Here is a 17,014-nt window from a genome sequence, read left to right on the forward strand (position 1 = left end):
GGGCCCAACGTTGTCCACACTATGCCTCGTGGAGGCAGACCAGGTACGTAGTAATTTTAAATTTTCTTTCTGGCAGGTCCTACCACCTAATTTCCTGAGATTTCAGTGGCTAGGACCTTAAAAATGGGGTAAAAATGCTGGAATTTAGGTAAGGCCGAAAGAAGTTTATATTAATGGGATTTAATTTTGGACGTTGTTGAATTTTGACATTGTGTAGGGTGTACGCTTACAGTTTAGGCAGAGCGGGGAGGGGACACTGAAGATTGGAGCGAAAAGACAGAAGTATGGGGACGATAGAGAAGGCGACCCCAAAAAAAGTCAGTGGGGCAGGCCCAGGCCCCACCAGGAGAAGGGGGAAGCAGGTGGGCAGGAGATAGAAATCCGGAAGACATCCTAGAAAATTAATTCTCTTACGGCCGAACAACTAGCTCTGCAGATTCAAAACATTATCATTACTGCAATTCAGAAATCTACGCATAAAAAGAAGCTAAAAACTAACTCACGCTTTGGTAGAACAACGAACTTTCTTCTACTCGGAAACTTGTACACAAAGCCAGAAGACATTTTCAGCGCGGACGGTATACTTGGCCTCAAGAAGTTAACAGATTACACGAAGAATACAAAACTCTCAAAAGAAAATTGATTTATGAAAGCAAATTGCAATCCAGGCACAATTTTGTCCGTACATCTTACATTAACCGACTCCATAAATGCCATCTTGGACCAACTGCTGCCTAATAATAATCTCACTATTGGCACTTCATACCATCTATCTATTCGAGATTTAAACCAAAAATACCTTCCTTTAGAAGAAACAAGTCCATTCCCTGCAGAGGAACTTACTTCAATCCTGAATAAAATTCAGTCAAACAAATGTCCTGGCGATGACCTGATTGATAATATATTTATCAAACATTTTTATGACCTAAAGCCCAAAGTGCTACTTCAATTTTTAAGTACTTAAATTTTTTCAACAACTGCTTAAATACTGGAACGTTTCCCAAACTGTGGAAACACGCCATTCTTAAGACTTTACGTAAACCTGGTAAGCCACTAGACAATGTTAGATCCTACCGCCCCATAGCTTTCTCTCTCACCTCGGAAAAGTGTTAGAGAGACTAATCGCTAATAAAATAACCACACTGTAGGGAGCTACAAGCTCCACATCCTCTCTTCAATACGGTTTTAGGCAAAGGCTTGGATGCGAAGACACCTCATTAAAACTTCACCACCTTATTGACAGCTCCACGTCCAAGTACGTTATGGCGATCTTTATCGATTTTGAGGGTGCTTTTGATACGTTAGGGTGGAAAAGCGCCCTCTTCAGCTTTATAAACTTGTTACAAACTACTTTGTTGATCGTACTGTCACTATCATCATTAAAAGCACGAAGATTCACAGATCTGTCTCCCGTGGTTGTCCCCAGGGATCAATTTGGGTCCCTTGATTTGGAACCTAGTTCTTGATGATTGGCTGCTTGGGACGACTGAATTTTAAAATGTGCAACAACTTGCATTTTGGTGAATGGAAACTCAAGATCTAATTTAGAACTCAATGCCAATAAATTACTCTTTGAACTATCGTCTTAGTCCTCTAAGAACAAATTGAAATTATCCCCAACCAAATCGAAGATAATGATTTTTAAACACAAATTAGACTATCGCAGACCACCAGTTGTAAAACTTGACAAGAAATCTCTTCCACTTGTCCGAAGCACCAAATTTTTAGGAGTCACCATCGACGACCGCTTTTCCTTTACTGCGCATATTCAACATCTGTCCGTCAAAGTTAAGAGTTTTACCGCAATGCTGCTCCAAATTACCAGACAAGACTGGGGATTGAACACTAAAATCCTACATCTATTTTATAACGCTGCCATAATACCAATTACCTATGCTGCCAGCCTTTGGTTTAGACGTACTGCACTTAAAACTACACAATCTAAGTTATCTACTATTCAGCGTTGTTTTCTCCTTAGCCTACTTCAGGTTTGCCGAATATAATGGCATGGTGTTTTGTGGAAGGCGCCACCGGTGGTTTCCCACATCTGCGCCATGGTACTTTGTGAAGAATTACAGAATATCTGTAAAAGCCAGAAAAAGTGTAATGTCTGGTTTGTGACAGAGTAGTGCTTTGTTCTGTCTCTGGCTGCTTGACCTCAGGGTCCCTAGGGGAACCCCGTATTGCCCGCCACCACCACTGGGAGATGAGCCAGGCTGGCCCATAATACTCTGGCTGACCTCTGCCATGGTTGCCTGAGCTTCCTGATGGAGACCAAGTAAAAAAAATTAATTAATTAAAAAAAAAAAGAGAGCTAAAAGAGAAGGTCAGAGAAGAAGAGAGGATTGAAAGGGGAATGAATTTGGATGGATTGAGAGGGGAGAATTAATCCACCCTAGTTTAGGAGAAGTATAGGAAAGGGTGTGGGTTTAAAAGTCACAGGGGACAGGCGCCCCTGTGTAATTGCCAATGGCATAGTGTCTGTAAATCCCACACTGTGTCAGTGTCAGCAATCCCGTACGTAGATCGGTGCCAGCAGTAAATCCTACCCATTTCGGGTTTGCAATGACTTTTAAATCCCGCACTCCGAGGAGTGGCAGCAACCCGCACCTTGGATGGTGCTTGAAATTTATCCTATCCTATTTGAGTTAGCATGGTCATGTCTGTGTTGTTCTTTGGAGATGGAGAGTTATCCCACGCCGGTCTCGTTTAGTTCTTGGGCTCTGACGTCTGCAATCTTAGCTCGCCTAAGTGCAAATGTTTCCTGCGCGTAGGTGGTTAATGCCTTATAGGTATCTTCCTCGAGTAGCAGAGTGAATTCTTGATTTCGAGGGTTCCTCTTTATTGTGGTCAGGAATTTAAGCCTAATGTTGTCGTAGCTGGTGCCCACAGGACTCCTCTTCGCCGCAGTGGCAACGTGGATCATTCTCGATTCCAATGGCCGTCAGTTTTTGTTGGAAGAATCCATGCCCTGTGATGATAAAGGTGACATGGAGGCCAGGCGAAAACCAGGGTGGTGGTTCTCGGTGAGTTAAACTTATAGATGGAAGGACTCGTTTGTGATTGCTCCCTTGGTTATGATGTCCCAGTCATGTTGCCATATCTGTTGTAGATGTTGGGTTATCCGTTGTCTTTCCTGCCTGGGGCAGTTTCTGGTGTCAAGTTGAAAATTAAGCAGTTGTGTTGGAACTCCCTTCCTTAACCACTTCTAATTATAGTGGCTGGCATCCAGTTAATACCTGCAGAGCAGGGGTGCTGACGGTGCGGCATGCTCTACAAATTGAAAGGAGCATTGAACCTCTGGATTGAATCCAGCTTACGTTTGTTTCTTGCTAGGATGGCTTTTCGGTACCAGATGGATGCACAATAACACACAATTATCACACATACCGCTTGGTATATGAGAGTAAGAGCCTTGTGTTTCAGCACCCTGTCTACCCTGTTGACCAGCCTTATCATAGCAGTGTACCTTTTGAATTTTGTTGGCTAGATACTTTAGGTGGTGGTGGAAGGTAAGCCCCGAGTCTAAGAAGATACCTAGGAGCTTGACTTCAGTGTGCAGTCGTATGGGTATAAAGTGTAATTTTATTGTAGGTGGTCTCGTGATTTGTAGCCTGCCTTTAAGGAGTATGGATTTTGTTTTCTCTCCTGAAATGGTAAGGTTGTGTAGGGCTGCCCAGTACTGGAGTTTCACCAGTGCTCTATTTGCCATTGACTCCAGGGTCGCCCTGGTATCAGCACATACCAAAAGGACAAGATCATCCGCGAAGGCCAAGGGCTCCACTCCCCCCAGGTCCATGCCCAGGAACTCGTCCAGGACAATAGACCAGATGAACGGGCCAAGCATGATGTACCTAGTCACTGTCTGGAATCTGTTGGTAACGTGGACTTTTCTACCAGTTAGATATGACCTTAAGCTGTTGTATAGGTTGTTAGAAACATTTAACTGCCGAAGCCTTCGAAGAACACTGCGCCACCATAGTCGACCAAAGGCCCTGCGAAGTCTACCATGATTGCAAGGGAGTACTTAAAGGCTGTGTGGGTTGCTTGAGTGATTAATCTGTTGATGGCATCTTCTGTGCTGCAACCTGCTTTGAATCCAAATTGCTTGTCACTTGGAAGTTTTGTTCTTCATATCTGGCGGTTAAGCAAAATAGGAGCAGGCGTTCTTGTAACTTGGCCATTACAGAGAGCAAGGCAATCGGGCTGTAGGAGGTTGGAATTTGTGGTGGCTTGTCGGGATTTTTCAATATAAATTTCAGGGTTGCCGTTTTCCAGAATGTTGGAAAGGTGCCTTCTGTCAGGCACCTATTTAGAAGGCATAGGAGAGTAAGAGAATAGTGTTCTGTAAATTTTTTAACCACATCCACTTCCAGCAAATCTGTGCCTTGTGTTTTTCTTTCTTTCATTTTGTTTATTACCAAGTCCATCTCAAAGTTGGTGTAGGGGGATTTCACAGAGGCAGGATGTGATAGTTGTGAATTTGATCTAATATTTCTTGTTGTTGTTGAGTCATAGCTGCAGCTTCAATGGGATAAATGGTGTCTAGAATATTGCTAATGCTATCCTTCCAGGTGTAAGTAGAGGAGCCATCCATCTTTAGTGTCGTATCGAGTACCTCTCCTCGCGGCAGCTTGTTTGTTACGATCTTGAAAACGATGCCCCAGGGGTCCTTAATCCCAGAAGTGGATACTAGGGATTGCCGAACAAATCAAATTATTATTTTAGGGTTGCCCGTAATTGAACACATTAACTCGTATTTGTGTCTGTAAATTGCGTGTGTGTTCTATGGTCGATTTTGCTGTACGAAAAACTCCAGTTCTGGGGGGGAAACCTTGCTATCTACGCCTGAGACCGACTAACGCAGCCACGGAGTGTAAAAAGCCCATTAAAGTTCTTCGCGTCATCGACGGGATTCGAACCCGGGCCCTTTTCACCCGGTGTGAGGAGGACGGTGACGCTACCGCGAAGATACGTTTGCCGAACCGTATCAACTCCATCTCTACAGACCCTTGCGGGCACTATACCACTTGACCTGCATGTTGTGTTTAGAGGTCTTTGTTTCTACATCCGCCGGGGCATTTCTACGGAATTTCAGGGATTTATTGTCAATCCTTAGGCTGATCCCAAAACTGAACGAACCCAATGCTGGAATTTGTTAGTGAACACCTGGCAGAATAAATGGAATTCTACAGAAAAAGGAGGTATTACCAAAAAATTCGTTCCCGACGTAACTGCACTACGTTCATTATCCACCACAAAATGGTTTTCACAATCACTTTTTACCTCCTACATACTAACTGGACATGGTTCGCTTGACGCAAAACTCTACCAATTCAGACTTTCCAATACAGTCTCCTGTCGATCTGGGCTACCGGAAGACTCTCCTCACGTACTTTTTGAATGCTCCATTTACGAGGACTTAAGAATGGCTCTTAGGGCAACAGTACCAAACTTGTGTCCCGGAGGCGAGAAGATACTCATTTGTGGTCAACAATTTCCAGGCCCTTCAAACCTTCTGCAATGCTGCTTTTAATCGCAGGAAGTCTTTCAATGTTAATGCAAGCAATCAAACTGAAAACACTTCATAAACGAAAATGCAACCTGTTGCCTCGTTTGTCGTCCTGTCCAAAATTTTGCTGGTTCTCAAGAACACACGAAGGTTTTAAATAGATGATGCATTTTTCTAGTTCATTCTTTATCAAGGCTCTCCACAACTCAATCGTTCCTCTGCACAGTGATAGCGTCATCAACTAGCGACTTCTGATTCCACTCCAGATTAACAGGATTATATCTAGAACTTGTTCCTGCTGATCTTGTTCACTACTTTTGTTTGACAGTACACCTTTTCTCTTTGTGGACTACTTTGAGCAGCACTGCATAAAGACGTGAGCCAAAGACATAGATAAAGATTTTATTTTATTTTATTTTATTTTATTTATTTATTTTGTATTTATTTATTTATTTTTTTTATTTCATGCTATCCTCTTTATTTCTTTGTCTTCTGCTGTCCTGTCATTCTGGGAATGAGTGTGCGTGCGCTGTTGTCGGCTTGCTGGTACAGAGGTTCTTTTGAATGATTCCAGACTCGCTTTGGACATTCAGTGCGTGACTGTTGAGGTTGGCCAAGGTTCATGCGTAGTTGTGGCCTATCTCCCCGTGGTGTAGACGGACACTGGGCAGGCTTTCCAGGTGATCGCCTGCTTGGTGGCAAAACGGCCAGAAACAACTAAACAACACACACACTGCATGAACATAACATTACGCACTTCTGGCCTTTTAGAGTGCTCTGTAACCATCAGTGTACAAAGGCGGAGCTGAACTTTCGTTCAGGTGCCGTCTTCCATAAGATATTATACATCCTGCCCCCCCGCCTAAGGAAGGGGATTTAAAGGGAACTAGTTAGGCACCTAGTTCAAATCGCCAGATGGGGTTCGAGAGTGTCAGTTTCTTTATCTTGCGCTGTGCGTTAATGGAATTTCTCTCTCAGTCGAGGCTCCAGTCAGTGATTGAAAGCGCTGCGTCTTGAGTTGTGGGGAGTACTGTACAGTTTTCAAGTTTATGTTCGTGGAAGCGCCATACGTCGGGTGAACAATTGTTGAGCAAAGTGAGTGAAAGCAATGTAGTCTTCGGCGTTATCAAGGACGTGCTGTTCCCAGTCTTTTGGAAGATAGTGGATTCTGGTGAAGAGAGTACATCTTAAGTTCTCATAGAGCTCACAGTCATACATTAAGTGGCTCCAGCTTTCCGGGGAACCACAGTGGCATAGGGGGGGTCATCAATAATGCTTAGTGCTTGTAATTTCCCTTTGATGGGCCCATGGCCGGTTAAGAACAACGTGGCATGGAGCCTAGGGGATAATCGTTTTGGCATTTCCGGATAAACCCTGGTAGTGTCGGGAATGCACTTTCTCGTAATCTCTCCTTTAGCGGAGTTGGTCCACCTGGATTGCCAGGTTTGTCGTAGGTGGCGTTTTTTTTTTTCTGCTTTAGTAGCTGGGTCTGTTGTGTAATCCATGATTGATACTGCTTTGCTCTCAGAGAGGTGATATAGCAACCCGCATCCGACGACCTCAAGCTCCAGGTGTAGCACACCGGCCAGCACCTGAATGGCGTGGGTGTTGACCGTGCACACCGCCCTGGTGATGGTCAGTAACATTGCACGTTGTATAGTTTCAAACTTTCTGTAGTTGACTGTTGTTATGGCCTTCGTAAAATAAAATAAATAAATAACTTGTTTCTCCGAGGAAGTTCCTGGAGCAATGTGTACAAGAGATTAGACATAATTATATCTCAAGAAATCTTGCTGATCCTAGCTTCTAGCATGGATCCTCCATGGAATTATTTCCCATAGCATGAAAGTCAGTCCACTTCTCCACCTCTATTTCCTTTAGTCTTTCTTTATTTCTTCTACCTTCTAACTATTAGAGGGTTCCTCTGTTTGATCCTCCTCTCTTCCATTCTTTCCTACCTCTCCAGCTCCCAAACTTCTCCTTCTATAGCCTTTTTATTTCATCCTAATTGGACTCTCTCGGGTATTTTGCCCTGGGTTAGTCCAGCATGTGATAGTAGTACTCTGGCAGGACCCGCCAGAGTACTCTAGCTACAGTGGTACACCCGGTCAGCCTCCCCGTGGCATGGTGTGGTAACGTCGGGTCCCACTAGGGGCTCGGCGGCTAATAGACCGGAGGAACAAAGGGCACAACACAATACACAGCACATGACCCCCACACACTTCAAATCTCTGGCCCCGATACAATGTACACCCGCGGAGATGGGAGAAATCCCAGGAGCCGTTAGACACTAACATACCTTATACCTTATACCTTATACCATATCACTAAACTGACACATCCAACACTATACATAAAAATGGCCAGTTTGGGCGTAAGCTTCTACACGAGATGTACAGCCGCGGCTGATGGGGGCGAACCCTGGGATCCGCCTCAACAACACATGCATATCCCCTGTTATGGCCTTCGTCTACCAGATTCCTGCTGCGTATGTGATTATTGGTATGAAGATGTCTCTGTAGTAATTGGAAAGGGTTCATATCTCAATCCTTAGTCGCGGCGTGAGACTGTTATTAGTGTAAAAAGTTACGGATCTTTTTACGTAGATACGTCAAATGAGGATAGGTTCTTCTCCAGGATGATTCGTAGATACTTCATTTCGGTGGCAAGCTTGACAGTTCTGCCCTGTATTTTTAGTTGTGGAGGTCTCCGAATATCCAGCGTTCCTTTAAGAAGTATGGAGAAGGTTTTGTCCGGTGAGATCTGGAGGTTGTGCTCATTGAACCAATTCTGTAGGGTAGCAAGTGCTCTATTTTCTATATCTTCAAGCTGTGCTCTGTTATCTCCTTCCAGGGTAAGGACCAGGTCATCTGCATACGCCTGCGTATTGACGTTTGTTAGGTTGGTAGAGAGGAATTCGTCTAGGACGATGTTCCAGAAGAGGGGCCCCAGCACGGATCCCTGTGGGCAGCCCCTGTAGATTGGTCGGGTGATCTGGTTGTATGGCGTTCTGACAGTTATGCTGATGACAGATCATCACTGAATAGACACTTGAAAAATTTTTCTGTTACTTGGTCTGCATTTAATCCAACTTCGTTAGGAAGAGTTACTCTAACTCTTGTTGTGATCGCTATCCATTCTAAAGAGAACTTTAGTTTTTAAACTATAAATTTTGAATGACTGTTTCAAACTGTTGGTGTTACTCAGATTGAATTGGGTTATTTGGGATGTGTTGAGACAGTTCAGTGACGAAGCATCAGTATATTGTGTTCTGGTTATACAATTTATAAAACAAAGTCCGTAAAACGTCCTTGTGTTTTTTTTTTTTTTAATGAAAAGCATTTTTGAGTTTGTCGGCAACGGAAATCGAACCCAAGTCTTTCCCTCACGGTTCAAGAGAGTACCGACACCATTTATCAGGTGTTATTTGAATATAAAACCGTACAATCTCATTGGAATGAAAGCTGGAATTCATATTTTAAATGGACATCACTTCTAGTGGAGCCATTATATACAGTTTTAATCGACAATCCATTGAAATGATGACCCCTTGGATGAAATATTAAGAATTTGTAAATACAAACACAAAACATTAATTGGTAAGGAAAAACACCCTCATCTAGTTAGCATGGGTAGAATTTGTGGAGCAAAAGAGGATCTGGATATATAAAGTGTAATATCGAAGACAGATTCGGTTTCCTTGGATAGTATGTGTGAGAGAGGGGCCATACAGCGAAATCCATATTCTAATCGTAATATTAAGAAACATATGGTGCCCTCAATGGTGTCTGTCAGGTACCAAGAAAAAAACATCACTAGAATAGTGTAGACAACAATTTGTAGCCAAGAACGCTGGAGATTTCGGCAATAAAGTCCACGTAATATTTTCATGTCCTGTTGCACAAAACACTTCCAACGATTCTTCAATTAAATATCTATTTTATTCTAGCATTTGAAAGTTAATTGAATAATTTATATGCAGTTTAATACAGAGTACACATTCGAAATATTTGAACGTGTATTTTTATCGTAGTATGGTACAGTACACAAGCCGCGTGTTATGCTGAATATAAAGTTATTCAATATGACGAACACCGATGTCAACAATTTGTAAGAGACAGAACGATTATGTCCAAATAACTTCTTGCTTTAGGAATAAAATGCAGGTGCTGAAATCTCCCCAAAGAAGCAGAGTTTAAAGGAAGAAAATAACTGCACCATTCATTAACACTTTAAGCATTCAGTGGAACTGAAACTTCGAGGACGATACTGGTGATAATCCCACTGTTTTTCGACTGCCGTTCGGCCAGAATTACCAACCTGATCCGAGAAATATTCTACCATAAATTATCCACATTTCGCTTTTTGGATGAATAAAAGGATGAATAAATTCTAGCGATGTAATTAATAATTTGAATTATTGACATTGTGCGAATTATTCGAATCAATTGCCGTGTTCAGCCAATTTCTTATCAGTTCCAAAGTGTTCCATTACTCAAAGTTTAAGAACACCGCCATATCCGTTAATTGTGGGTGTTAAGGTTGCCGTTGATATGAACTGTTCGTAATATTCATGATCAAGAGTGTCTGTTTCCACCTGAACAGGTGATCATGAATATTAAGTTGGTGTGAATCCACTCTAGCACTAGCTGACGCATTTTGAGGGCTTGCTACATAACTGAGCGTAGCAACTGGGAGCTCATCAGTAGCCTTCTTAAGTGGCCAATGTTCTTTACCACGGACTCTTCCTTAAACTCCTATCACTTCAAATATGTTCATCATGGAATACAAACCATTTCGTGAAAGAGATCCTCTTCTCAAGCGATATTTCCAATATTAACTAAAGACGTGCTCTATGAAAGCCAACAAGATAATAATTTGAATTTCCGCGTGGTCAGAATCCTGTCCATTTCAAAATTCAGCCCTGTGTAATCTTTAGGTTTCCATGATGATTCTCTTTAATTATAACTACCATGTATACGAATATAGTTCGTTCCCCCATTAGGAAAACTGGGGATGAATCCTCCACAAAAATATTGGAGCTTACCTTTTAACATTTACCACTACATCACTGTGTGAGAGTACTATTAAAGGGTACTTACAGCTTCTGTATGAATCGGATGGGTTCCAAAAAGAAGGCCTGCGTACACTGTCTGCTCCGTGTCCCACAATAACACATTTTTACAGAGAACAACTAGTAATTGTACGACCACCAGATGTAGGAGTACGTTGACAATATGAAACTTCCAGACACACCATCCACCTAGCGTTACGTTGAGTCTAGAAGAAAAGAAAAGAAGAAAAAAAAGTTAGTGCAGCCATCATGGAATTTCATTTTCAAGAGAGTTTAATCTTAACGACCACCTGTCTAAGAAATCTGTAATTGATTTTCAAAATAAATGCTAATGCCGCCTTAACACATCGATATTGCATACTTTAACTTTGAGTTGCCAGAAAGAAAGTTTTGTTCCCTAACAGTAGACACTGGGCGTTCGATCCACTGGCTTAATGGATTAGGGCAAGTTGTTGCCTAGCAACAGACAATTGAACTATTTCAGCTTTACAAATGAAGCACCGTGGTAACGCATACTATGATGCTTCCTAATATTTAAACCCAATGGACTTTGCTTCTATTCGAATTATTTAAATATTTCGGATATCAGATCTTAGTATGCAGCGCAGATACTGGTGTCTTTAAAAAGGTGATAATTTCTTTATCCAGATGAACTAACTTAATAAATTTACTACTTAATAATTTGCCTTTAAAAAAATTAAATGTTCTTGTTAATGTTTAACATCGTACTATTTAATCAGATCTTGATTCGCTCGATTCTTTTTCTGATCAGTCTAATGCAGTATGCAATTACATTCACTGTCCAAAACATTAGAAAACCTTTTTTCAGCATCAGAAAGTAATTAAACGTACTGTATGCAAATGTAAGTTGTCACACGCATCGTATGATCATAAGTCCCTTGATATCAGGCAAAATACTGTACGCTGAATAGGGTGAAAGTGTTTGTGAAGCCATGCACCCAGACTGATTCGTGTCTACCATCCAAGCTGCTGGAGGGAGGTAGTATCGTGGTATGGAGTATGTTCTGTTGGTACACACGGGTTCCATCCATACTGTTAGACGGCCGTGTTCCTCCAATCTTTCTGTGGTATCGAGCCAACTGAAAAGCTTTATTTTATCGGGATTGCGATGGACTTTTTCAAGACGACCACGCAACTATCCCCTGTGCAAAAAATGTACCTGAATGGTTCGAGGAACGTTCTCAAGATTTTCGAGATCTACCATAGTCGCTTAATTCTCCAAACCTTGAATCCAGTTGAGAATATCTGGGATTTATTGGAAAGGGCAGTTCGGCTTCACAGTTCTCCACCGCCCATAATTCAACATCTAATATCCTGATGGAAGAATGGTTAAATCTGGAGCTAGAATCTCTCAGAGTCTCGTGGAATCCATGCCAATTGTAATTCGGAAAAAGGGTGGCCCTACTAGATATTGAAAAAGTTTCCAGTTTTTTTGGCAGTGAGTGTATATACTATTAAATTTGATTTGAAAAGCTGGCTCACGGCTGGATGACTGAAGCTGCGTGTCAGAAGTTGCACAAGCATCAGCAGCTGTTCCTCAATAACTTCTAGCACGCCTTTCCCTGGCGCATTTTCTAATTAACTTTTAGTGCTACTGGTAACGCATGCGTTAATTGCAAATGTTAAGTATCACGAAAAAAACATACAAGTTTGTCGCATACTACGTAGATAGCGTGCTGTATATATCAGCATACTATTAAAATGGCTTTAGCAGACAAGGGGAGTTTAATGCAAAAATTAAGACGCTACTGTTTATTAATTTTTTTTTCCTAAGCACGTTAAACGGCATTACGGTTACTTCGTCTTAAAGAAATGGATTCGTTCTTGTCTAAAAAATATCCAAAATCAGGCCAATTGTTTTCATTAAAATCTGTTCTTTCGAGTTCATTATAAATTGCTTTTTTTATCACCATTTAATAATTTTTTTGTTTGTTTTTGCTTTTTAGCCAAATGTTGAGTATACAGAAGTAGGGTTGAGGGTAGGGAAAACAAAAATAGCAAAAAATATTTCCGAAATAACAAGCAGAGCTTTGGTTGCCACCAGCAACTTTAGCCCAATACAAAATGTTCTGACTAACATTAGCTACAATATTTTTGCGTTTGCTGCTTAGCAACGAAGAGCTTTTCTAACACTGCAGGTGTGTTTATAACCGCAGCGTGGAATATATGCCTGCTGATCAATTAATGTTTCGATACGTTTTATTATAGATGCAGTTCAATGCATTTTAGAGTAAAAAAAATCACGAGGCAACAAAGTTATGATTTTATATAATTATGGTACAGCGCTCGGGTGTTGACAGTTTTAACAAACTATGACACGTTCTTACAAAAAAAGGACTTCGGTTTAATTTAATACCGTCCGAATGATGACAGTGTACACAGCTAGGGGACGGCATTGGCATATGTGGCTGCAGTCGCGATTTTCAGCCATTTTTCATCCGAAGACCCGTCTCCATCCAGTTTGTTTTCTCTGAGTCGCAACATCAGTAAGAAAACATTTGCGCAACCCCTGAGATCGTTTTGGGGAACATTGAGGATCGCATATGTTTGTTATTAATTTTTTTTCCCAATTTTTAGTATTTTCTGAACTATCCTTACAGGCAGTATGTGAGGAGCAATATGACCTTGGTTGCTGATGCTCCTACAACAACAACAAACTTTATACAGTGATCAAGTACCTAAGCTTTATTCTAGACATGACATAGCCATAATGACGAGGATAAGCATGGTGGATTGGGGCCTTAAGCACAGAGCATTAACGCTTATCTACAAGGCCATGCTCCTCATCATCTCAACGATGTGCAGAACGGCAAGAACCCCAGCCTCCTGAGTTCTAGCTCCTATATCTTGAGGTGGTAAAGAGAGGTCTCTTTCAGCGACTGAAAAAGAACATCCCTACAGAAGTTGCTGGCATTGTTCTGGATCCAGCCGACGATCCTAAACAAGAAAGACGCAGGATATCAGAACCACCACATAGAATTTGGCAGACAGCATGGGATAATACTACCAAAGGACTAGTAATTAAGAAATTTCTACCAACTGTTTTCTTTTTTTTTAAAGACTGGGCATGGACCGTTCAAGCAAAAGCTTAGACAGCCTTAGGAATAGAGAGCAATCCGCTATGTTCCTATGGTGACCACGAAAGTTGGGACCACATCACGTACGAATATTCAAAATCCAAAGACTTCAAAGGCACAACGAACATCTACTCCTTCTTGAAAAACAACATTATGCTGCCTTCACGGAGTTCTCCCAGTCAGTCATTCACTGCAGACGTATTACTCAACTAGAAATCCGTCAAAGAACTTAAACTGACAAACGTTTTGATATCTGTACTGAATCTTGTTATCATCAACAAGGTTGATGATAACAGGATTCAAAAAAAAAGATGGAAAAGTCCATAAATTGCATGAAAGAATAGGAAGGCACCGGATCTATCTGGAACAGCTACTGAGGAGGGAATATTAGTAAATGGGGGAGTTGTCCAGCAAAACGGTGGATGAAGAGTTTTTTTCATAGATATGACTGGAAGAAAATTGTTTCCATATCTGTGTAAAGGGCCATGTCTGTGATTATTCTGTGATTCTGTTAAAATGAAACAGTTTTCCTAAAGTAATACTCCCCTCTGCTCCAAATATTTTTATCCCGGCAGATTTAGGAGTCCAAATGAAAACACATAGCTGAAGAAAATAGGCATTTTCACCAAATTTGAGGTGTATTTGCAATCAGGAAGAAATATTCAGAAAAAGATAAACCTAAAGTAATTAAGTGAATTTAGTTCTTTGATCACGCGCTTAGAGATGGTCAGAGAAACAAAGCGCGACAAAAATAGCTCACTAGGGGTCTTCCAAGTCAATCAAAAAGTGTGACCCATATGGCAACGGGTGCTTTAATTATGCTGATTACATGTGTTAAATGGTTAATTAAAGGAACTCGCAAAAATCGTATTTTTGAAGACCCCCAATCGATCCGGTAACCAGGATAAAAATCGTATTAATTTTTGTTTAACTGAATATTTTAAGTGTGAGCGCGTTTTGTCACACCCTATTTCTGTAACGCTGTTATGGAACCACGCTATTTTCGGTGACGTTACTTTATTTCTGTAGCGAAATAATAGGGAATGTTTTAGATGCTGCCTGCAGTTTAAACCTTCATCACCATTTCTTTTTACTTGTGTATAGAAATGTAATATATATGATAATACGGAGAATACAGGGGGATTTTTGTTGCTTGTCTGGCACCATGGTGTCTCTGTAGCCATTTGGTGAAAATGCTTTGCTTTGTGAGTAGCCTTCGTTTCTTCACACACATTGAGAGAGCGAATCGCTAGGCCTTTTCCGGTGTTGGGAATTCAGCTTGCTCTGATCCTTTCATTGAGAAAAGTAGAGCGCATTTTCAACAAAAGATGTAGAACAGTATTCACTGGCAAATTCTTACCACAGCCTAAATAGTGCTTCTTCTTTAAACTACGTTGTAGAATGGAGTTATTTTAGATTGCCTCAACGGACTGAGGCCATATTGCATCAGCGCACACATGCCTTGAGCGTACACACATATAGGATGTATGTGTACGCTCATGGTACACATACTGTACACGTACATATAGGATGTATGTGTATAGTCAAATGTACACATACAAATATCCTACTATGTGTACCTTGAGCGTGTTCTTAAGCCCGTTTATTTGTATTCGGGATGAAAATCCAGAATTATTCTACAAGACATTCTAAACTTCTATAAGATTCACTTGATCCCATCTGAAAAGGACTCGATGTGTTCGAATCCCTCCATCGACAGGACTTGAACCTAGGCCTTTCAATACAAAATAAGTTCCGAAAATTTTTAAATTACTTGCTGCATTGGCGAAATTTTAATTTGGTTATGAAATCATGGTATAGTAAAAGGTACACAAAGTTTAAAATATTTTAAACTATCGATAATTTAATAGAATTTTACTCTTCAGTCATACGCTGTTTAAAAAATCTTGCACAGAAGCGTATATTACTGCAGAGATCATGGGAAAATTATTCTTTCACCATCTTCCTTTTTTATAAATAGTTTATTAAAGACCAAATTAGAAATGTGATATCCCTCTTCTAATATTAATTCACGGCTGTAACGACGCTTTGGGGAAAATTGATAGATTACGGTGTAGAACCCATAGTAAAATAAAAATGTTAGTGTACATTAACGATGTCATGCTAAAAGTGAATGAAAGGATTGATTGATGGAATTACCTATTTTAGGATATTGGAGAAATGGCCGGATAATTTATAACTGGAATGTTGTGTGGCGCATTAAGTTCACAGTACTGAGAAATAGTGGGTGAAAGTTTTAATTAACTTCTGAATAAAAATTCAGTTCGCAGAATTCAAAATCACTGTGTTAATGATGTATATCATTTTCGAGTGTGGAGTAACTCCAGTTAAATTGTCAGTCGTGCCACGCTGCTCATTCCGATTACCGCATTTTTCGGACCATAAGACTCGCGTTTTTGCGAGCCAAAAGAGCCTAACAATACCATTTATTTTCAAAGTTCGTTTTCTGCAACGATCAGCATCATACCATTCAGAACTTCGTCTGCGAAATGTCTGCTGAGATTGGACGCTTTCCTTCCGGACGGAAAAGGGAAAACCTATGTCCGCACGGTCATCATATTTCCGGTTCAGATATGCGTGCTTTGAGAATTTGTACAGTAGTTCGTAGTAGTTGGTTATGTGGAGTAAATCGTAGTGAAATTGTAAAGCTGTTAAACAGCGACAGTTCTTTTTTTCTGCTCTAGAGTTGAAATCTACAACTCAGCACAGAAACAGAACAGGCAGACAGCTTCATTACTACGTACTACTCATGTTTATATTCATATTAAGGGTTCCCACTCCGAATATCCAGTTTTTTCTAGCTTTCAGACCATCTCACCCGAGACCGACTAACTCGGTCACTGTATGGAAAGAAAAAAAGCCCATAGAAAGTCTTCTCGGCTTCCCAAAATTCGAATGCAGGCTTTTTCCTCAATGTGTGGAAGATGGTGATTGTATTTCAGTTTGTTTTGTTCTTATTTCTTATTTTGTTCCTTTAAAAATTATGTTGCGTTTTACCATCAAAAAAAAACAAACAAACAAACAAACAAACAACAGCAACAAAAACAAAAGCTAAGGCAATTCTCAATCATCAGTGACAGAGGACATAATTTTCATCTTTCGCAAAGATAAGCATCAATTATAGGCTTGCAGTTTCTCTTTCTGTTTAACTTAATGAAAATAATATTTCGTTCTAATCAAGGACCGTGCGCAAAAACCGAAGTATTAATGCAGCTCTGGATTTAGCTAATTACTACCTACTCGTGCACTGAGTGGATTATTTTATTTCGGTTTTTACCCGTTTTAATCTTTTGATGACGTCTGCTTCTA

At 40.7% G+C, this 17,014-nt stretch overlaps 1 protein-coding gene across 1 annotated transcript in view; it reads right to left on the reverse strand.

Moving 5' to 3' along the window:
* Window positions 1-17,014, reverse strand: part of LOC150087082 (protein O-mannosyl-transferase TMTC1-like) — a 189,063-nt gene that overhangs the window by 100,097 nt on the left and 71,952 nt on the right. Inside the window, exon 2 of the mRNA XM_090371806.1 lies at window positions 10,615-10,792. Coding sequence (XP_090227932.1) covers window positions 10,615-10,792 — 178 coding nt within the window. The remainder of the gene's footprint in view (window positions 1-10,614; window positions 10,793-17,014) is intronic.

The sequence above is a fragment of the Mastigoproctus giganteus genome, chromosome 4 (assembly GCF_048544385.1).
Source record: "Mastigoproctus giganteus isolate SK-2022 chromosome 4, ASM4854438v1, whole genome shotgun sequence".
Classification (NCBI taxonomy): Eukaryota; Metazoa; Arthropoda; class Arachnida; order Uropygi; family Thelyphonidae; genus Mastigoproctus; species Mastigoproctus giganteus.